At 37.7% G+C, this 18,413-nt stretch overlaps 1 protein-coding gene and 1 long non-coding RNA gene across 5 annotated transcripts in view; one reads left to right on the forward strand and one right to left on the reverse strand.

Annotated features, from left to right (window-relative positions):
- Nucleotides 1-18,413, reverse strand: part of Macc1 (MET transcriptional regulator MACC1) — a 113,499-nt gene that overhangs the window by 62,741 nt on the left and 32,345 nt on the right. For all 4 annotated transcript variants that reach the window (XM_040742309.1, XM_040742307.1, XM_021235555.2 and 1 more), the window contains exons 2-3: nucleotides 4,733-4,855; nucleotides 785-2,826 (exon numbers count right to left, since the gene is read on the reverse strand). In XM_040742309.1, coding sequence (XP_040598243.1) covers nucleotides 785-2,826; nucleotides 4,733-4,847 — 2,157 coding nt within the window. In that variant the 5' untranslated portion in view covers nucleotides 4,848-4,855. The remainder of the gene's footprint in view (nucleotides 1-784; nucleotides 2,827-4,732; nucleotides 4,856-18,413) is intronic.
- The window catches only part of LOC121139183, a 30,862-nt gene that overhangs the window by 10,847 nt on the left and 1,602 nt on the right, over nucleotides 1-18,413 (forward strand). Inside the window, exon 2 of the long non-coding RNA XR_005876028.1 lies at nucleotides 2,693-2,776. This is a non-coding gene — a long non-coding RNA (uncharacterized LOC121139183). The remainder of the gene's footprint in view (nucleotides 1-2,692; nucleotides 2,777-18,413) is intronic.

Here is an 18,413-nt window from a genome sequence, read left to right on the forward strand (position 1 = left end):
ACAGTATAGTTCCTAATATGTACTTATAAAAATACTTTATGCCACCGCTCCACACACACTTACACACTATTTGAAGATAGAATTAGCATTTTGCATTTAGGATGTATTAGCTACATTCATAAATTCACATTTTAATTTTTTAAAATGTCATCTTGATATACTGTTAATATAACATTGGATTTCTGTTTTAAATCCAATTATTTATAATTCTCCACAGGATTTTAAGTTGGGTCAATACATGCTGAAAAGAGTTGAACCTTGAGAATTCTAGTAGAATATTAAATACAGTATTAGAAGAATCATTGTTAGGTCATGAAGTATTATATACAGAAGAACATTAAACTTATGAAATAGTGGATAATACTTATGTGTTTGAAGGAAAGAAACATTGAAAAATCAGCCTCTATAAGACCAGGTATTTTTGTTTGTCTGTTTTCTTGACCTTCATGTTATGGAACTCCTATGATATTTGAAGGGCTGTCTAAATATTTGAGAATAGAAAAATTAATCTCCTAAAATTTAAAAGAAAAGGCCCAACAAAAGTACAACCTTCAAACTCTCTTAAAAGATGATCCTTACAGACACATTTTCTGAGAAAATCATGATTGACTCTCAAATAATGAATCCAACACTATGACCTTGTAGGAAAAAATTCTCTCTTTGTTGTTCAGGGACTTTAATGTATTTGAGACTACTAGGTTTTCATTTCACCTCTCACGTTTGTTATAAACATCAAGTTAATGAAATTCTCTAAAATGAATTATTAGGATCAATCAATACTCACCACAATCACTTCATAAAGAAACTTCCTGGTACTTTTGTCTTCATGGCAATCTTCCTTTAACTTCTTAACAATATAGGAAACCCTTTCTGGCTCCTTGTCTGCTTCAATTTGATCAAAATCTTCCTGCGCCAGATGTGAGTAGCCCAGGACATTAGCTAAAATTTTCCAGTCATGAATGTTTTCTGACACAAGGGTCAATACAACAGAGTATATATACGTCAGATTTTTAAATGGCAAGGCAATTTGCTCCAAAAGATTCTTGGTTGTCAAAATATCATCAGACATAGACATTACTTGTTCTTTGGAAATCACCTTGACATTTTTGCAGTGCACAAGTCCAATCTTACCCCGGAGTACCCCTACGTACCATTCTTTCACTTTGGACTGTCCAATGGCTCTCACAGTGCCTTCTCCAAGAAGAGCAATTATATCTCCCCTTAAATACTCAAGTAAGTACTCAATCTTACTTTGCCTCAGTACTGTCTTCAGTGTAACCCCGTAATTGGTAAAGTTTACTTTTTTATCCTGGAAAGTGGGGTAGTTAACAAGCCCTGTCGATAACAAAGGCACTTTCTTGCCTTCTCTCTCCTTCTGGAAATAGTTCTGGAGATGTGAGAGCCTTTTTAGGTTTGGGGCTGGATCAGGTGAAGTGACGAAGAATTGTGTGATTGGTTTTCCGTTGGGAGGCTCCACATGAACCCGGAAAACAAACAAGTGCATTTCTCTGTGGTCAGCTGAAGAAAAGAAAACTTGTTGATGAACTACCGCACCTGCTTCCAACTGCCTTTGTGTAATTATTTTCCTTTCTTTCTCAACCTTTACTTCAAAATCAGGGTCACATGAAAAAGCCGAAATAATTAAATCTTGAGGCTTGTCAAGTAAAAATGAATGCTTCCCCCAGAGATGAAATACTACTGGAGATGTGTTTTTTCCACCCTTTTTAATGTCAGAGACTGTAAACTTTCCTGGCATATAGTTGTGTCCACAAACTGTGAGAACAGCAGTAAAACTTGGATGGATATATTTGGGTCCATAAATTCCAATGGAGGTGGTTTTGTGAATATAATCCCAAACACTAGTAGCTGGCGGCTGAATGGCCTCAGCTTGTACAGCTATGACTATGTACATTACTTGACTCAGATCCAGAAACTTTGCTTGGATGGTGTCTTTGTAGAAATAGCAGTTGTTTAGGACTTGGAAAGGGCCTTCTCTGCCCAGGCTGTGTAAACACACCAGCTTTGTCATGACTTGGCTGAGAGGATCTGTTTTCACTTCTGCTCCAATTTTCATCTCCAACAAAATAGCTCCCATGGTCTTCAGGTTGCTTAACCTGATTTCCAACAGAGGGCTTACAGTACAGGAGTGATCGTGGTTCAGCTTTGGTGGGAGATCCATAAATGCTCTCAGAGATACCTCCTGGAATTCTCCTACAGCTATGTGTCCTTGGGGTACATGAACAGTGATATCTGAGTCAGGTAACTGGACTGACCCTCCTTCATGATTTAATTTACAAACTGCGGTGGTCTCTGCAATCTGTGTTTGAGCCCACCCAGGACTCTGATTAATCATATTCAGATCTAGGCAAGAGCGGGCCAGCTGACGGTGACTTAACCAAGCCATTTTGTATGCTTCTCGGTCATTTTGAAGCCATTCTAAGTCTTGTATTAGGATCTGGTCAGAGATATGTGTATTTCGATGAGTATGTGTTGTATCATGTAACATGTCCAGGAGTTCTGAAACACTCTTAGATCTCCCTGACTTCCTTGAGGAAGATGGCCTAAGTACATGATCTATGTCAAGTTCATCACCAGAGGAATCAAAAGAATTCCCTGTTTCTATTTGCCTTAAGAAAAGGAAAGGATCTTCCTTCAGAATGGACAAATTATCTCTCTTTTGGTTATTTCTTAGCTGAGTGATGTCATCCAGAAATGGGTTCGAAGCAGACAGCTCATTCCAGAATGGATTTGTAGCTTTGGCAGCACTATCACCACGGTGAGTAGAAGCTTCTAGACAGTTATGAGGAGAGCCTAGACCCTGGCATGCTTGTTATTGAAACAAAACAAAGCAAAAAAGAATGAAGTGAGAGTCTGAGACAACCATGGTTAATTTACTCATACTTTAAAAGTTCAAAACTTACTTTAAGTTTTGATTTTTGATGCTGCTGTCCACCACAAGCTCAGGAATAAATCATATCAATTTGTTCATAATGAGGAAAGGGGAGTTTTATACTGTTATTTTTACTACATGTACATTAATATTATCTTAAGGGATCATCATATAAAATAAATGACTCTGAGTACAGTAGACAATTACATATAAAAACACACTAATAATGTATTTAACACATTCACTTATACTCACATAAAGTTATGCTTTATTATTTTATGTTTCATTTGCAGAAAGGAAACTTCTGAAAAAATAGCCGTCATCCAGATTTTTCTAAAAATTGAACTGTTGGTCTCATTATATCAAAAATTTAATTTGATATCTTTCTTTTCAAAATATCTAAAGGATGTCAAACACATCTATACATACCTGAAATAGTTTTCAAAACAGTCTTCTAAGTTAAAGTTACTATTAATTATTTATTTTCTGGTAACCCTGTATTAATAAATTTAACATTACATTTTGTATGTGTAAGAAAGACACATTGAAAAAAACACACTGACAGTGAAATTACTGCCTGCAGGAATTCACTGGACTTTCTGAGAGATCTTAATGGTAAAATACGGAATGCCACTAGAAACAGAAACACTTTATTATTTCTCTGGAAAGGGCTTGAAGAGCACATAAAACATTCTCAAAACATCCCATAACATCAAGGTCATTTTATGTTTAGAGTGGTTTCTGTTTGGCACTTTCACAGAAACCTCTAGTCACAAACATGAGGATTTTGAATAATACGATACTGTTTTGAGGTCAATGAAAGCACCATAGACAACTTAGTTACTTTTCCCCCTAATATTCATAGAACTTTCATTTTGCTTTAAGTTAGTTATGCTACTTATTAAAAGGTATAAGATGGATTTTTAAATACAGAAACAGTATTTCTCATATTACCAAACATCCTCAATCCATCTACCCCAAACTGTCAGAAACTCATTTTTTTAACCCCCTTGAGTATCAGGTCAGTTGGATTCTACTCCATGAAGATTATTAGGCTGCTCCAGTCCCTGCTTGTCTTCATTCCCCTCAAGTTTACAACATTTGGAGGATGCACTATTCATTTATTTATTAATTTGTGCCTCTGTATGATATTTATTGTAATATGTAAGTATGCTTTATTTATTTGTGTGTATGTGTGTGTGGTGCATGTGTGTGTGTGGTGCATGTGTGTGTATGGTATATATATAATGTGTGCATAAATGTGTGTGTGTATGTGTGCGTGTATGGTACTTGTGTGTATACATGTGTGTTTAGTGCATGTGTGTAGTGCATGTATGTGTGTATGTATAAATGTGTGTGTGATGCATGTGTGTGTGTGTGTGTGTGTGTGTGTGTGCGTGTGGTGCATTGTGTGGCAGATACATTTACACTTACATGAGGAGGCCAGAAGTCCACATCAGGTGTCTCCCTCTATTGGAGTTCACCTTATTTTTTGAGACAGGGTCTCTTACTGAACCTGGAGCTCACAGCTTAGTTACATTTGGTGGTTAGTAAACTCCAGGTATCTGCCGTGCCTGACTTTTAATGCATATAGGTAAAATAAAGCCTTGTCTTCATGCTTAAGTGGCAAAGATTTTACCCATCGAGACATCTCTATAGCCTCTATTAGTGTCCTTTCTTAAGAATACATTTATCTTTGATGGTATTACGTTTGTGATAGCACTTGTACTTGATAATTTTGTAAATCTTCTATAGAACTTTTTAGAGGCAAGCATTCCATATGTATAGGAAATGATTTGACTTAATTACACAGAAACATTACCATATTAGAAATTCTTGTACCTGTAATATTATGCTTTTTTGAGAGTTTTAAGGCTTCCATGTCAACCAAATTTCCTTCAGATCTACTTGGAACAATTCCTCTTGGCCAGCAACAGGCTCTTTCACTGATTAGCATTTTGCCACCTACAAAGCAATTAGAAGCATATTTATTGAAAGCACATATAAGTAAGTTGGCAGAGGAAACAAACCAAAAAAAAATGGCCATTCATGGTTAAATAGAAAACTTCATGTAAGAATATCTATACAGAGCTGGGCAGTGTTGGCCCATGCCTTTAATCCCAGCACTCAGGGGGCAGAGGCAAGAGGACCTATGTGAGCTCTAGACCAGCCTGGTCTGCAAAGCAAGTTCTAGCACAGCCAGAGCTGTTACACAGAACAGAGGTCTCTGCTTCTGGCAAATATCCTGAAATGAATGTTATCACTCTTTTGGAAAGTGCCAATTCTAGATTAATCCCAAACAAAGAATTTATACTGAAAATGTCTTTATTAGTGAGTCAATATAAAACAGTCAATGAAAGTCTCAAAGAGAAAGAATAATAAGCTCAAACTTTTATAAATAACCTCTGATGACTAGAAAATTAAACTAATCTGAAAATTCCCAAATTCTTCTACATTTCCAATGCAATCCCAAGAAAATTTACATTAGATATTTCTTATGTGTCCCTTTTTATTTTTAATTGAAAAATCAAAATTATATTTATCATACAAAGTATGCTGTTTTTTAATCATGTTGTTTTAAAGCATGTTTTTGTCATTGAAAATGCTTAAGACAAATGTTAAAGATAATCCAGACATGCTAAAAAAAGATAATTCAGATAATGCTCACTACCTACTAGCTATCACCATTTATTATAAATGTACGTTAAATAATATAGTGTGAAATCAGAACAGAAATATAGCAAGGATACAGAACTGACACCCCAGAAAGAGTCTCACACTCATATGAAATCTTGATATCCACCTAACTGAGGTAGCCATGAAGAGGAATGTAGGAGTAGTGAATTATTGGTTGTCCATGTTAAAAAAAAAATAATGCCCCCTCCTCCTCTCCAATGTGTTCCTATGTAGCGCTAGCTGGCCTGTAATTCACTGTGTACACCAGACTGGACTTGAACTCAAATAAATCCACCTGTCTTTGCCTTCCAAGCACTGGCATTAAAGGCTTATACCACAGATGCTATAAAGGGGAAAATGAAGAAAAAATGGGGTAGGGGGCTGGCCAAGGGATGGGGGAGGGAAGCCAATTCAGAGGGAAAGGAGGGATAAATGATACTAAGGCTGTTTGAAAATGTCATAGGGAATCATATTGTTTCATGTCTACTTAAAATTATGTATATATAAATTACACTTATGTAGATTAAATGAAGTTATGCCACTTAGGATGACAATACTCCCCCCAAATCCATAAACATCTAACAAAACCCCAGTGCCAGTCATGGGAAACCATATTTTGGGTTGTTGGTCAGAGGAGACCAAAAAGCACTCTAACAACATGGATTACTGCCGTTGCCCTTGACTGACTCCTGGAAATTGAAGACATCCTATTGCTGAAGACACCAGACACTTCAGAGAGAGGAGAATATGAGACAGGTCTGACCTAGAAGCCTACTTTCTGAATGTCAATTCTCATGGCACTACAAGGAACTATACAAACCACCAAGGGAAAAAAAAGCAATCAATAGTATTTCCCAGCTGAATGCCTATGTAACACAACAACCACTAGAACCAGCACAAGATATTCCAAAAGATGTAAAAGTCACACTGAGGGTTACCAACAGTCATTTAACTGGACTGCTTAATAGAAGGGGATACTTGCCAGACACTGTAAATCTAGCCTACTGAGGTCTATGATCCCAAAAGGAGGAACTAACTACTGCCATTTTCCTAAACCTGTATAATTGGAAACTGTCTTCTAAATACCCATCTTTATGCACACAGACATGTGTAGCTCTCAGACCTCACTAAAGATGCTTCTTTCTACAGCAGATGGACGATTACAAGAAGCCACAATTGGTCAAAATGCAGAGAAGAACTATGGGGTACACCACCCCATAGACATATCTATAACACAATCCCTAGACCTAAGGCTCAGGAGACATTTCAGAAGAATGGGTGGGAAGATTGTAAGAGGCAGAGGACCAGGAAATATGCTTCAAGATAGTGTCTTTTGTGTACAACAGGAAAGCTTTACTTGTGAGATCTTACCAACAATGTAGCCTAAGCAGAAAGCCTAGCAAAAAGGGAAATTGTGCATACTCATGAAGACAGATGAATTACATCTAAAAGTGTAAATATTATGTTTAGGGTTCTCATTTCCTGAGTGAGATTCAAATAGAGTTACATTTAGATTTCTCTTTGTCCTTGACACTGAAAACAGATGTTAAAGAATTTGTTTTTCATCGGAAAGCATAAACCTCAAGGGGCTGGAGAAATGGCTGTGTTTGAAGCACTTGCTACTCTTCCAGAAGACATGGGTTCAATTCCCAGCATTCCTAGAGTGTCTTCCTGCCATATGCAACTTTAGTACCAGGGCATCCAACACCATCTTCTGGCCTCTGAAGGCACTGTGTGCACATGGTGCAAAGACACAGGCAGACAAGATACTAATACATGCAAATGAAAATTTATTTCAAGCCCTAATAACAGGACATGTCTAACTTGAAAAGAAAGTGACTTACAGAAAAACTTTCTTCTGAAAATTAGAGTCAGCCTACACACCTGCTCACACAAGATTCCATTTTTCTCTGTCTTAAAGTTCCCTGTGTTGTATCCTAAGACTGGCCAATCTTCCAGTCCACTTTCCAGCAATAGTCTTCTTGTTCTAAATGTGTTGGCTATAACTCCTTTCTATTTGGCATAATCCTTTTAAGTTATTGACTTCTTTTCAAAAGAAGACTTTTGGATTTTGTTGTTGTTTCCCCCCAGAAGTGGTGATTCATGTCTTTAATACCAGGTCTTAGGAAGTTGAGGCAATGGGAGTTCTGTGAGATCAAGCCCAGGCTAGACTACACAGTAAGTTCCAAGCCAGGGTGAAGTACCAAGAAAGGTATGGTTCACATAAAAAAGAAATTAAAAGCTTTATGGCAAGGAACAAAAGGGAAGAAAGGAGAAAGAAAAGAAAACAAGAAAAAAGAAGGAAAAGGAAGGAGTGGCATTTTTCAAGACTTGAGCAAAAATATCATAAAAGGTAGAGTACATAAAACCTAAACGGTTCAATAACAAACTTTCCCCTTATAGGGTAAATTACATTGAAAATTGAGTAAAAAAATTGAATTATGCAATATGTAAATGTCTTTGAATCCTCAAGTTTCCTGGCAGCCCTTTAAAAATTCAGTGGTTGGATTTTACCAAGTATGATGTCCAAAGTTAAAAGTCCTTAGCAAACCATCAGCTGGAAGAGCTCAATCCTTCAGCAAAATTTAGCAAAATCTAATTAGCAAACAAACAAAAACCCAGGTCTTTCCTTGGAAAAGCATTTTCAGTAAGATATAGTACATTTTAAATGGAAAACCAGTTTAACCATCTGTCTGAGCACTTTCATTTCTTATGGGGGGAAAAGAACAATAAGGGACAATTTACATTCCTTTGAAATGAGTAACCTTCCAAGTAAAAATAAAATCTAATCCATTAGAATAAAACAAGAAGTCCTTACTCAAAAGGAAAGGTAGTTTTATTAATATTACTGAAGGACCATAACACTTCAGGAGGCCAGCATAAGCTCCTTGCTGAAAGATCATAGCATCTTGGGAACACAGGCTCAACATTATGGCTTCCTAGTCCATTCACTATCCCTCAACTTGGTTGTTTTAAACGTGTGTACCAGATTCACCTGCAGGTCTAATCAAATACAGCCTGCTGGGCTCACGCCAGTGTTTCTGCTGTAGAAAGTCTGGGGTTATGGCCAACAATCTAAAACAAAGTTGCCCAATGAGGTTGTGTTTGTGGGAGCCTCATGCTGAGATCCACACTCCAAAAACTCCTGTGCTTTCCCAGTTGGCCTCCAGGCTGCTCTCAACAACCCCTGCAAAATTTCCTGTCCCAATCTTTCAGTATATACACTTCACCACAGTACTAGATCCTAAATCTGGCTTGGCATGTGCACAAGGGGAGAGGTAGAACAGGGTGACAATCTGGACTAGATCAGCAGAGGTAAGAGTGTGCCCACAACAGAGAACAAGGCTTGTTTACCCAGGGTGACAGAGAGCACAGCCACACTTAATCACTGTCCTGTGTTTTCTTGGAGTTTTACTCAAGGGCAGCCATTATCTAAGGCAGCGTTTGTTTTGAAACATTGTCTAGGGAAGCAGGAACCCCTATTTTCTGGAAAGAGCAGATGTCCAAAAACCCATCTACTATCCATTTAATTTGGAACATGGACTTTCTTGTACACCTTTTACTTATTCTGAACTTTTAAACCCCATTTACCACTTTTTTCTTAGAGAACTGATGAACAAAGTTTTGTCATGAGTTATTTTTGCTAATTGTACACCAGCTCTTAAACAACTGGGGAAACTGACCCAATGCACAACTTAAATGTTCCTAGAGGTTTTTGAGGGAAGAAAAGGTAGGGAGGGGTATGGTATGTGGCCTAAAGAGAAAAAAAAAAAAGAACCTGAAAATGATTTTTTAAAATGCACTTTAAAAATGGTCTTTCTTTTATAAAGTGGTGATCTCTCTTCCCCATGCTGGGGATGGAGCCGGAAGCCTTGTACATTCTAGACAAGGACTCTAGCACTAAGCTATCCCCCACCCTTTCAAATGTTTACAGTGGTCTTTATATAATGAAAATCAATCAGTATTGTAGAAAACTCAGGCTCAAGATATCATCATTAGTCTTTGGATGTCTCATATTCCTGTGATTTCCAAAGACCTGTACTGTATTTAGTTCTTCCCATAGTATGTTATATGGCTTCAAAATATAAATAAGTCTGTGTCAGCCACCCCTCTTATAGATGACAACAAACACTAAAACATCAGTAAAGAAACTGATGGATTAATAGACTTTTCTTTTACTTTTAAATGTCAAACCTGCCCAAGTAATATTACATCACCATGAAAATGCAACTGGTATAGAAGACCTGACTGTCTTACAAAGTAATCGTTGTCACTGAAGACATTCATTAGCATGTTAGTGGTTTGTATGCTGGTGAATATGTGGCTTTCTTGGATATCAACCCTAGGACAACTCCTGATAGAGATGTACATGCCCTAACACCATCTATGGAGCAGCTCCAGTATTTGTTATCTCTGATCATTCTAAGAAAACATTTGATAGGTTTGACAGCCTGACAGCAAATCCCAGCTGTCATTTTAGATGATTTTCTGGGAAGAGTAGCAGAGAGCCTGTCTGAGGTGGTTTAATAAAGGATAGTAATTTCTATGATACCTCTAGCACTGGTTGCTCAAATCACTTCATCAATACATTATTTTGTTAATATCACTATGCAAGGTGTGGTGTTGATCAGTTGTTCACATTTTATTAACCTTCATTTATTGGTAGAACTTAAGTTCAGGGAAATTATAAAAATTCTGCAACATATATCACATTAGCAAATGTCAGAAGCAGAGAGCTGATGGGCCAGAATCTACTGTGCCTCCAGTTTAATGATGTAGCAAAGGAGCAGCTCCAAAAAAACTTCATTCCTGAAGACAAACTATCAAAGACTATGAAGAGATAAAGAAATACTTCAAAAAGTAAACAATGGTCTTAAGGGCTAATAATTTTGAGAGCTTTGTGTATTTTTGTACTCTGGGTGGTGGAGAGTTGTCTTGGAAGATGTCCCTCAAGTTCACTGGCATCTTCCTCATGGGTGTGTGACCGCTTGTCCAGTAATATCAGACCCTGCTCTCCAAAGGGCCCTTTGTTTAATATAATTGTCAGTTGAAATCTTTATTATAACTTGAAGAAGAGATCACCACAGTGACTAAACATCTGAGAAAAACAAAGGAAGAAAGATTTGTTTTAGCTCCTGGTTTTAGAGGCATTGGTCCTTGATTAGCTGTTTCACATGCTGTTAGGCAAGTTTCTCACATCATGGCATCTAGGAAGCAGACAAAAGATACAGAGGAAGAGTCTGGGGCAAAACATAGTCTTCAAAGACACTATCTGGATGGTTTACTCCCTCAAATCATTTCTATCTCCTAGTAGCCTAGCTTTGTTAACACAGAACTCTCATGATCCAATCATATGTCAAAAGTCCACCAGCTGGTAACTAAACCTTTATGAAGCACATGAGCCTTTGGGCAAGTATTTGATATTACAAGGTGATAGCAAGGTTCTATATTTTCATTGAATATTGTCAATTGTGTAATTATCCTGGTTCACAAAGCAGGCAGTGTTTATCCTTCAGAATACAGCTGAAATTACAAGTGGCCATGAAAAGGGGGAGAAAGCATTGGTTTGAATGAAAAAAAAAAGTTTTACTATCTTTCAGCTCTTTCAAGCTGCAGAGAAGCTGAGTATGAGTATGAACCTTAACCAAGGTTTAAGTTCATCATCAAGTAGGTTTGTGAGTAAAGTAGTCAATGATGGGCTGTGAAACCAACAGGAATGAGTTGTGGAACAGTGCTACTCATTTCCATTAACCTCACCAGTGTGAAAAATTGTTGTTATACACTAGCAAATGTCATTGTGGCTTCGAGTTTAAGATAAGCACCAAACACAGCAAAGACAAAAAAAAGTTTGTTAGGGAACTATACTATTAACGATGGACTCCTCTCTCATTGTAAGCTTTACCACAACTTAAAAATTTAAAATACAAAGGTGGAAGTATCAGAGGTTTGTTGAGGCAAAGAAATAAACATGTAAGCAAATTAATGAAAGTTTAGAGCATGGTTCATGAAAAAAATGAATATTCAGTGTAGTATTGTAGACTTTTGGTAAAAGATACATTGTATAACAGCAATCTTTTAAGATTAGACTAAGAATATAATTGTCAATAGATATTTGCTTTTTTATCTCTTTTCAAGTCAGTTCATTTTACATGTCTATGCACATGGACATATATATATATATATATATATATATATATATATATACCCAAACACCATTCTTTGGTTCAAAAAGAATTTGAGAATACTTACAAATATTCAAGTAACACACATTTAAACATAGAAGTATATATTATTCTTGGGTAAAAATGTTAAAATCAAAACAAGTAAAACAATAAATTAGGGGTGACATTTACAGGAAGTTAGTGGGAAAATAAAAATATTTTCAAACAGTGTGCTTCAGGTTCCAGTTTACTTAGTAGTAATGACCCAGAAATGGAACTTGTTCTTCATAAAAGTGACTGCATTAAGAAAATATTATTATATCCAAGCTTCCCAATTGGAGGCACAGCATTGCTGAGGAAGAAGAGGAGTGAGGAGCATCATGTTACTCTACTGAGAATAGCTTCTCACAGTTAAGTCAACAGCAAATCCCTGTCCCCAAACTCTCTTGAAACATTCCATGTCATCTTGCCCATAGCCAGTTCTGTCAGACCAGATGGGAACTGTGGATCCAGCTGGTCAGCTCTCTGCCTCAGATCCTAACATATGAACATGTATCAGGCTAGCCCCAAAATGAGGAAAAAAACACAATGCAACTGCCTACTGAGACCTAGTAAATACAGCATTTCTCATCTGAGTTTGTGCTGACAGGTTCCAGGTTAAACAGACAAATTCTGACTTCCTTATCCTGAGCCACTTTCTCCTAAGACCCCAGAAGTTGACTCTGTAAAAGTTAGACTCTCGTCTCTCAAAGAGCTAAAACACAGGCTTGAGCAGAAGATGACTCTCCCTGTATACTGTACTGGGATGATGGCTGTAGTATTTCTAGGCTACAGAGTGAGCATTAGTACTTTATGGAAATCGTTAATGAATTCGTTACCATTGTCAACATAGGGCATTTCCAGCACCCCTCTTGCTCAACACTAACTTTAAGCAGTAGATGCTCCTAACAAACTCTTGGGGATGAACTATCTCAGAACTGGGAGAACTGAGCTGCTATTTGAGTTGTCATCTGTGACTTCTGTGACATAATCGTTGATTTTAAGATACCCACCCGCCACTCCACTCCCACACCTTACTATGCAGGAGAAATATTCTGGGTTGCGTTCTGGGTTGCGTTTTTCTTTTTTTATTTAATTTTATTTTCATTTTACATGCTAACCTCAGTTCCCCCTCCCTTCCCTTCTCCTGCCCCCATCTTCCCCCTCCACTCCTCAGAGGGAGTAAGGCCATCTTTGGGGAGTCAACAAAATCTGGCATGCCAAGTTGAGGAAGGACCAAGACCTGCCCTACTCTGCCCCTGTATCAAGGTAAAGCAAGTTATCCCACCACAGGGAAGGGGCTCCTAAAAGTCAGTCCATGCACCCAAGATAGCTCCTGGTATCACTGCCAGGGAACCCCCAAACAGGTCAAGCCACATAACTGTCACCCACATTCAGAAGGCCTAGCTGGGTTCTATGCAGTTTTCCCAGCTGTCAGTCCATAGACTGTGAACTCCTTCTTGCTCGGGTCAGCTGTCTCTGTGGTTTTCCCCATCATGCTATTGACCCCCCTTTTTCATATGATCCCTCCTCCTCTCTTTAACTGAACTCCAGGAGCTCAGCCCAGTGCTTGGCTGTGGCTCATTACTTCTATTCCCATCAGTTACTGGATGTAGGTTCTATGATGACAATTAGGGTAGTCACTATTCTGATTAAAGGGGAATGCCTTTCAGGTACCTTCTCCACTATTGCTAGGAGTCTTAGCTGGGGTCATCCTTGTGGATTCCTGGGAATTTCGCTAGCACCAGGTTTCTCCCTAACCCCATAATGGATCTCCTTCCTCTCCCCCTCAGTCCCTCCCTCAACTCAGCCTTCTTGGTCCCTCATGTGCCCATCTCCCATTCTCTCCCTTCTACCACGCCCCCCCCACCAGTTTACCCAGGAAATCTTAGTTATTTTCCCCATCCATGTGTGTTTCTCTTAGGGTCCTCCTTTTTACCTAGCTTCTCTGGACTTCTGGATTGTATCGTCTGGTTATCCTTTGCTTTAAGTCTAATATCCACTTATGAGTGAGTACATACCGTGTTTGTCTTTTTGGATCTGGGTTACCTCACTCAGGATGGGCTTTTTCTAGTTCCATCAATTGCCTGCAAATTTCAAAGTGTTGCTGTTTTTCTAAAGGCACACGGATCAAGTCCTGGCTGAAAAGAACTAAACCCAAAGTGACATTTACAGGGCAAAAAATGAAGCTAAAGCTTCAGGCCCTCAAATTCCATGGAACTGAACCTGCGTCACAGTTTGTTTTCTTTTTCGCTTCAAAACATCCTTGCCAGTAAATCACAAGCACTTCCCTTCCCGGTTGTCTCTGATCCATGTTTTTGGTGTGATTTTTCTTACACAAAAATCCATTTTGAAAAAGCACAAAGGCTTTGGAGTCAGAATTTTCACTGCAGATCTTTACATATAAACTTGGGAAACAGCATTGTGTATTGTCTGTGAAAAATGAGATATTACCTTTATCATTTTTTAATAGCTTCATAGTCTTTGTCATGCTACATCAAGGATTAAATAAAATGTCATATAAAAATGGAAAGGTGAGGAGATCCTTCTTCTCTCCCTCTGCTTCTCGTTATGCAGAGGGAAAAGTTAGAAATAACTTGGATATGTGGTTGGCTCCAGCTGTTTCTTCTGACACAGGTGGCTTGACCTAGGCTTCCTCCCTACACCTTTCCTCCCTCCCCAAGAAATGGGAATACCTACCAACTAGGTGTAGCTAGGGATCCTATATTATATTCTCTTTTACACGCTCACGTACAGTGTTACCAAGAAGGCCAAGACTCATGACAACAGAGGCATATATAGTGGGCTGCAGTAGAAAGAATGTTGCCATTGAAATTAAAGGTATAATTTTGAATCAAAATCTAGAAATAAACTCTTTTCTCAATATACAAAGGAAAGATAAAACAATAGTTTAAAATATACCTTGAAATTTTAAAATGAAAATTAGATATTATGAATTGGGCACTGCTTAAGATGATTTTTTCTTTTTAGCATATCTGTGCCAATTCTGATTGTGTGTTTTGTGTTTGGACTCTTATAGTCTGGGTTGGCCTGGAATTTGCCAGGTAGCAAAGGATGACCTGCAACTCCTGATTCTCTGCTTCTGCCTCCCAAGTCTTGGGATTTCAGGTATGTGTCTCCATACCTGGTGTTAATTCTAATGGTTTTAAACAAGAATGATGAGCAGTTACAAAGTATTTAAAGAATGTGGAAAGAGAGGAGGCCCGGACATGTAGTTCGGAGTAGAGTGCTTGCCAGCATGTTCAAGGCTCCAAGTTCAATGCTTAAAAGATATTAGAAAGTAGAAAAAGAATAAACACCATATAGATTTAAGTGTTATTCTAGTTAAATTTATTGTTCAGTCTGACAGTAGCTTTTGCGGATCACTGGAAAAAGTAATCGAAAAATATTGTTATCATTTGATGTTTATCACTTTTTGTAATAAAATTTAATGACTTTCAGCCTATTCTTGTTCCACTGTTAATGTGCTGAATTAATCATGTGTCTCAATAACCACAGAAACATACTCTTGGATCAGCACTTTGTGTATATCCACTGCTAAACATAATGGTTATATGAATATACAAATATATTAATTATAACTAAGTTAAATCTATTTCTAAGAAACTAGAAAAATAAATGCAAAGGAAATCATTAGAACTCAATGAACATAATCATTATCATTCAACTTTTTTTTCATAAAATCAACGTAAGACTTAAGTTACTAAGCAGCTCAAAGCACCTGTGAACATTTGAAAGAGGGAGCTCCCATCTCTCTATGCTCATTTTCCTCCAAGCAAATCAACCTTACCCTCTGCTGAGACCCTCTGCCTCTCTGTGGAGCTGGTAGGCAGGCACCTTGTGATCTGCTGGGGATACTGGAAGCATGCCTAGAGTTTTGCACACAGCACCACCTGGTGCCAGCTCAGGGTCTTTCTAGAGAGCAGAGCTGATGTTCTATACTGTTCTTACTTGCTGCCTGGCCTCCTGGAACTGACTTGTATTAAACAGTTACTCTCAATCATTCCTCTACAATGAAATCAAAATTGGATCTTAAAAAAAATTACAGAAGCGAAGAACCCAGCCCAAGAGTCTGTGTGTATATGTGTGTGTGTGTGTGTGTATGTATGTATATATATATATGTATGTATGTCTACATATGATGTTAGATATATGTTATTTATATTATTGGTATGTTATATTGTGTATCATATTTATATTTAGACACACATATACATAAATAATCTCCCAGGAGGTTCTGATACACAAAGAATACTGAGTACTGAGGGGCAGTAAATCATTGTATGAGATGTTAAGAATGTGGATATTTCGTTTTGTTTTGTGCAAGCACATTGCTGAGTATATAAAAATAAGTGCCAGTTCAAAATGGACATTCTTTCAAGACAATAGTCCACTAGCTAAGATACTTATTGGGCAAGTGTTACAAATACAGCATTTGATGTTGTAAAGGCAAATTTTGACTCCTGAATGGAAAGAGCATATTGGAAGCTGATCTCTGCTCTAAGATTTAGGGACAACTACTTTATCCTTAAGAATGGTATTTTGGGATCCAGTGTCTCCTTGTCTTTTCTCAGCTTAGAACTGCAAAATCTAAACAGAAGTGCTCTTGATATTAAAACAAGTAAGATGTGTTTTCCACAATGCCTTTGTTCTGACTGTAATTTAGGCAAAATTATCTCTTGTGGTTCAGGTAGAATTTTCTAACCCAGCACTATAAACTGATGGAGACTGAGATCAGCCACCCACAAAAATGAGTGTTTGACCACCATTACTTACTTCAAAAGCCTACAACACGAAGGCAATCTGATTCATCCTAGCTACATGTCATCTTAGCCCATGCTGTCATTCCAGGTCATACCAGACACTGCTAATAGTCTGCTTTAGGGATGACAAGGATGGCTGAGATTAGCACTGTTGGTTTTTTTTTTTTAAGAAATTAGCTCTGAATATGGGGCTGAAGGAACTCTATTTTAAGGAGCAATTGTGTCACACGAACATGTGTAACATGGATAATTATCTCCCTTTGAGCCCATCAATGCTCATGTGAATTTTAGGAACTGACAGACTCACGGCAGTGGGTGAGTGAACTGATAGTCAGGTGAACAGCAGAGTATTACAGACTGAGCACTGCAGTGTGACTTGCTGAAGGGCAGGGACTGACTGAGTCAGCTTTTCTATCCCAGAACTTGCCAAGACTCAAGATAGTAAGCAATATTGATGGGATGGTTCAAATTAAATAACGCACTGTGCAATGTATGCCAAAAGATATAAGAAGATTAGAGAGGACTTGTCAGAGAGCTAGATGGCTGCTCACCTGCAATTATCATGCTGAGACCTCACCTAACTGAAGTGCAGAGAACTCAATGCATCTCAAGGAAGAAATGTAAGAAAGTCATTCCAAAACTTTGAGGTTAAAAGACAGTGAAATTACCTGCTAAAACTCAGATGGGGGAAAGAAACATGGTTCCTAGAGATGTAAAGCTCTCCTAGAGGACCTGAGTTCAATTTTCAGTACCCATGTCAGGAAGCTCACAATTACCTGTAACCAGCTCCAGAGGGACCCAACACCTCTGCCTCTGCCGGTACCTACATTCCTGTGCAGACAGGGCACATAAAGATGCACATATATATATATATAATTATAAAAATAAAATGAAAGTCAGATATATATTATATTCTGATGTATTATGTGTATACAAATGCATACAAACTAGAATTTTAATACAAAAGTAATACAATAAATAAAATTCTCATCACCCTAAATACACTTTCGCCATTTAATATATACAATTCCAAATCATGCTTTCTCATTCATATAAAACGTTTTCATAAAATAAAATGTAAATCATATATTAAAAGAATGTATATACCAAGCACACTGATGAGTTCTTCTGATCTCAGCACTGAGTAAGCTAAATAAGGAACATTTTTGAGCTAAAAATAATAAAGTTTAAAATTAAGTACAAACTGTGTGTTCATCTCCAAATGTGAATTAATACTCACATTCCTCGCATGAATAGCCAATCATAACTTCTGTATCAACTACTTTTGTGCTGCTATAGTAAGATACCTTGACCAAGGCAATTTACAAAAGAGTTTATCTGGGCTCATTGTTCCAGAACAACAGGGGTCTGTCACGGCAGGGAGGCATGACAAACAAGCAAAAGGCTTGACATCTGGAACAGAACGTCTAGAGCTCGTATTTTGAACCATAAGCACAAAGCAAAGAGAGTGATTTCGACTGGTAAGAGGTCTTTTAATCTTAAAACTCACTTCCTCTAGCAAGACTATACCTCCCAGCCCCTTCACCCCAAATAGAATTGCCAACTGTGGACCAAGTGTTCAAATGTTCCAAGCTATATGGAGAATATCTCATTCAAACCACCACAGTACTAATATCCATTCAGGCAAACTTTTCACTTTGTGTATTGAGAACAACTTGTTACACCATTAATTAAAAAAAAAGTTTTTTTCCATTTATTCATTTAGGGTAAGGGTCATGTATACCATCACCAAAACCACACATTTCACAAAGCAGGTTTAGAAATGAGAACAGATGTCAAATATGATAGTGATCATAAACTCAAGAAAACTATAAAGCTCAAGTGTTTTCTCTTTAAAAATTA

This window comes from Mesocricetus auratus, unplaced genomic scaffold, assembly GCF_017639785.1.
Source record: "Mesocricetus auratus isolate SY011 unplaced genomic scaffold, BCM_Maur_2.0 Super-Scaffold_15014, whole genome shotgun sequence".
NCBI classification, from domain to species: domain Eukaryota; kingdom Metazoa; phylum Chordata; class Mammalia; order Rodentia; family Cricetidae; genus Mesocricetus; species Mesocricetus auratus.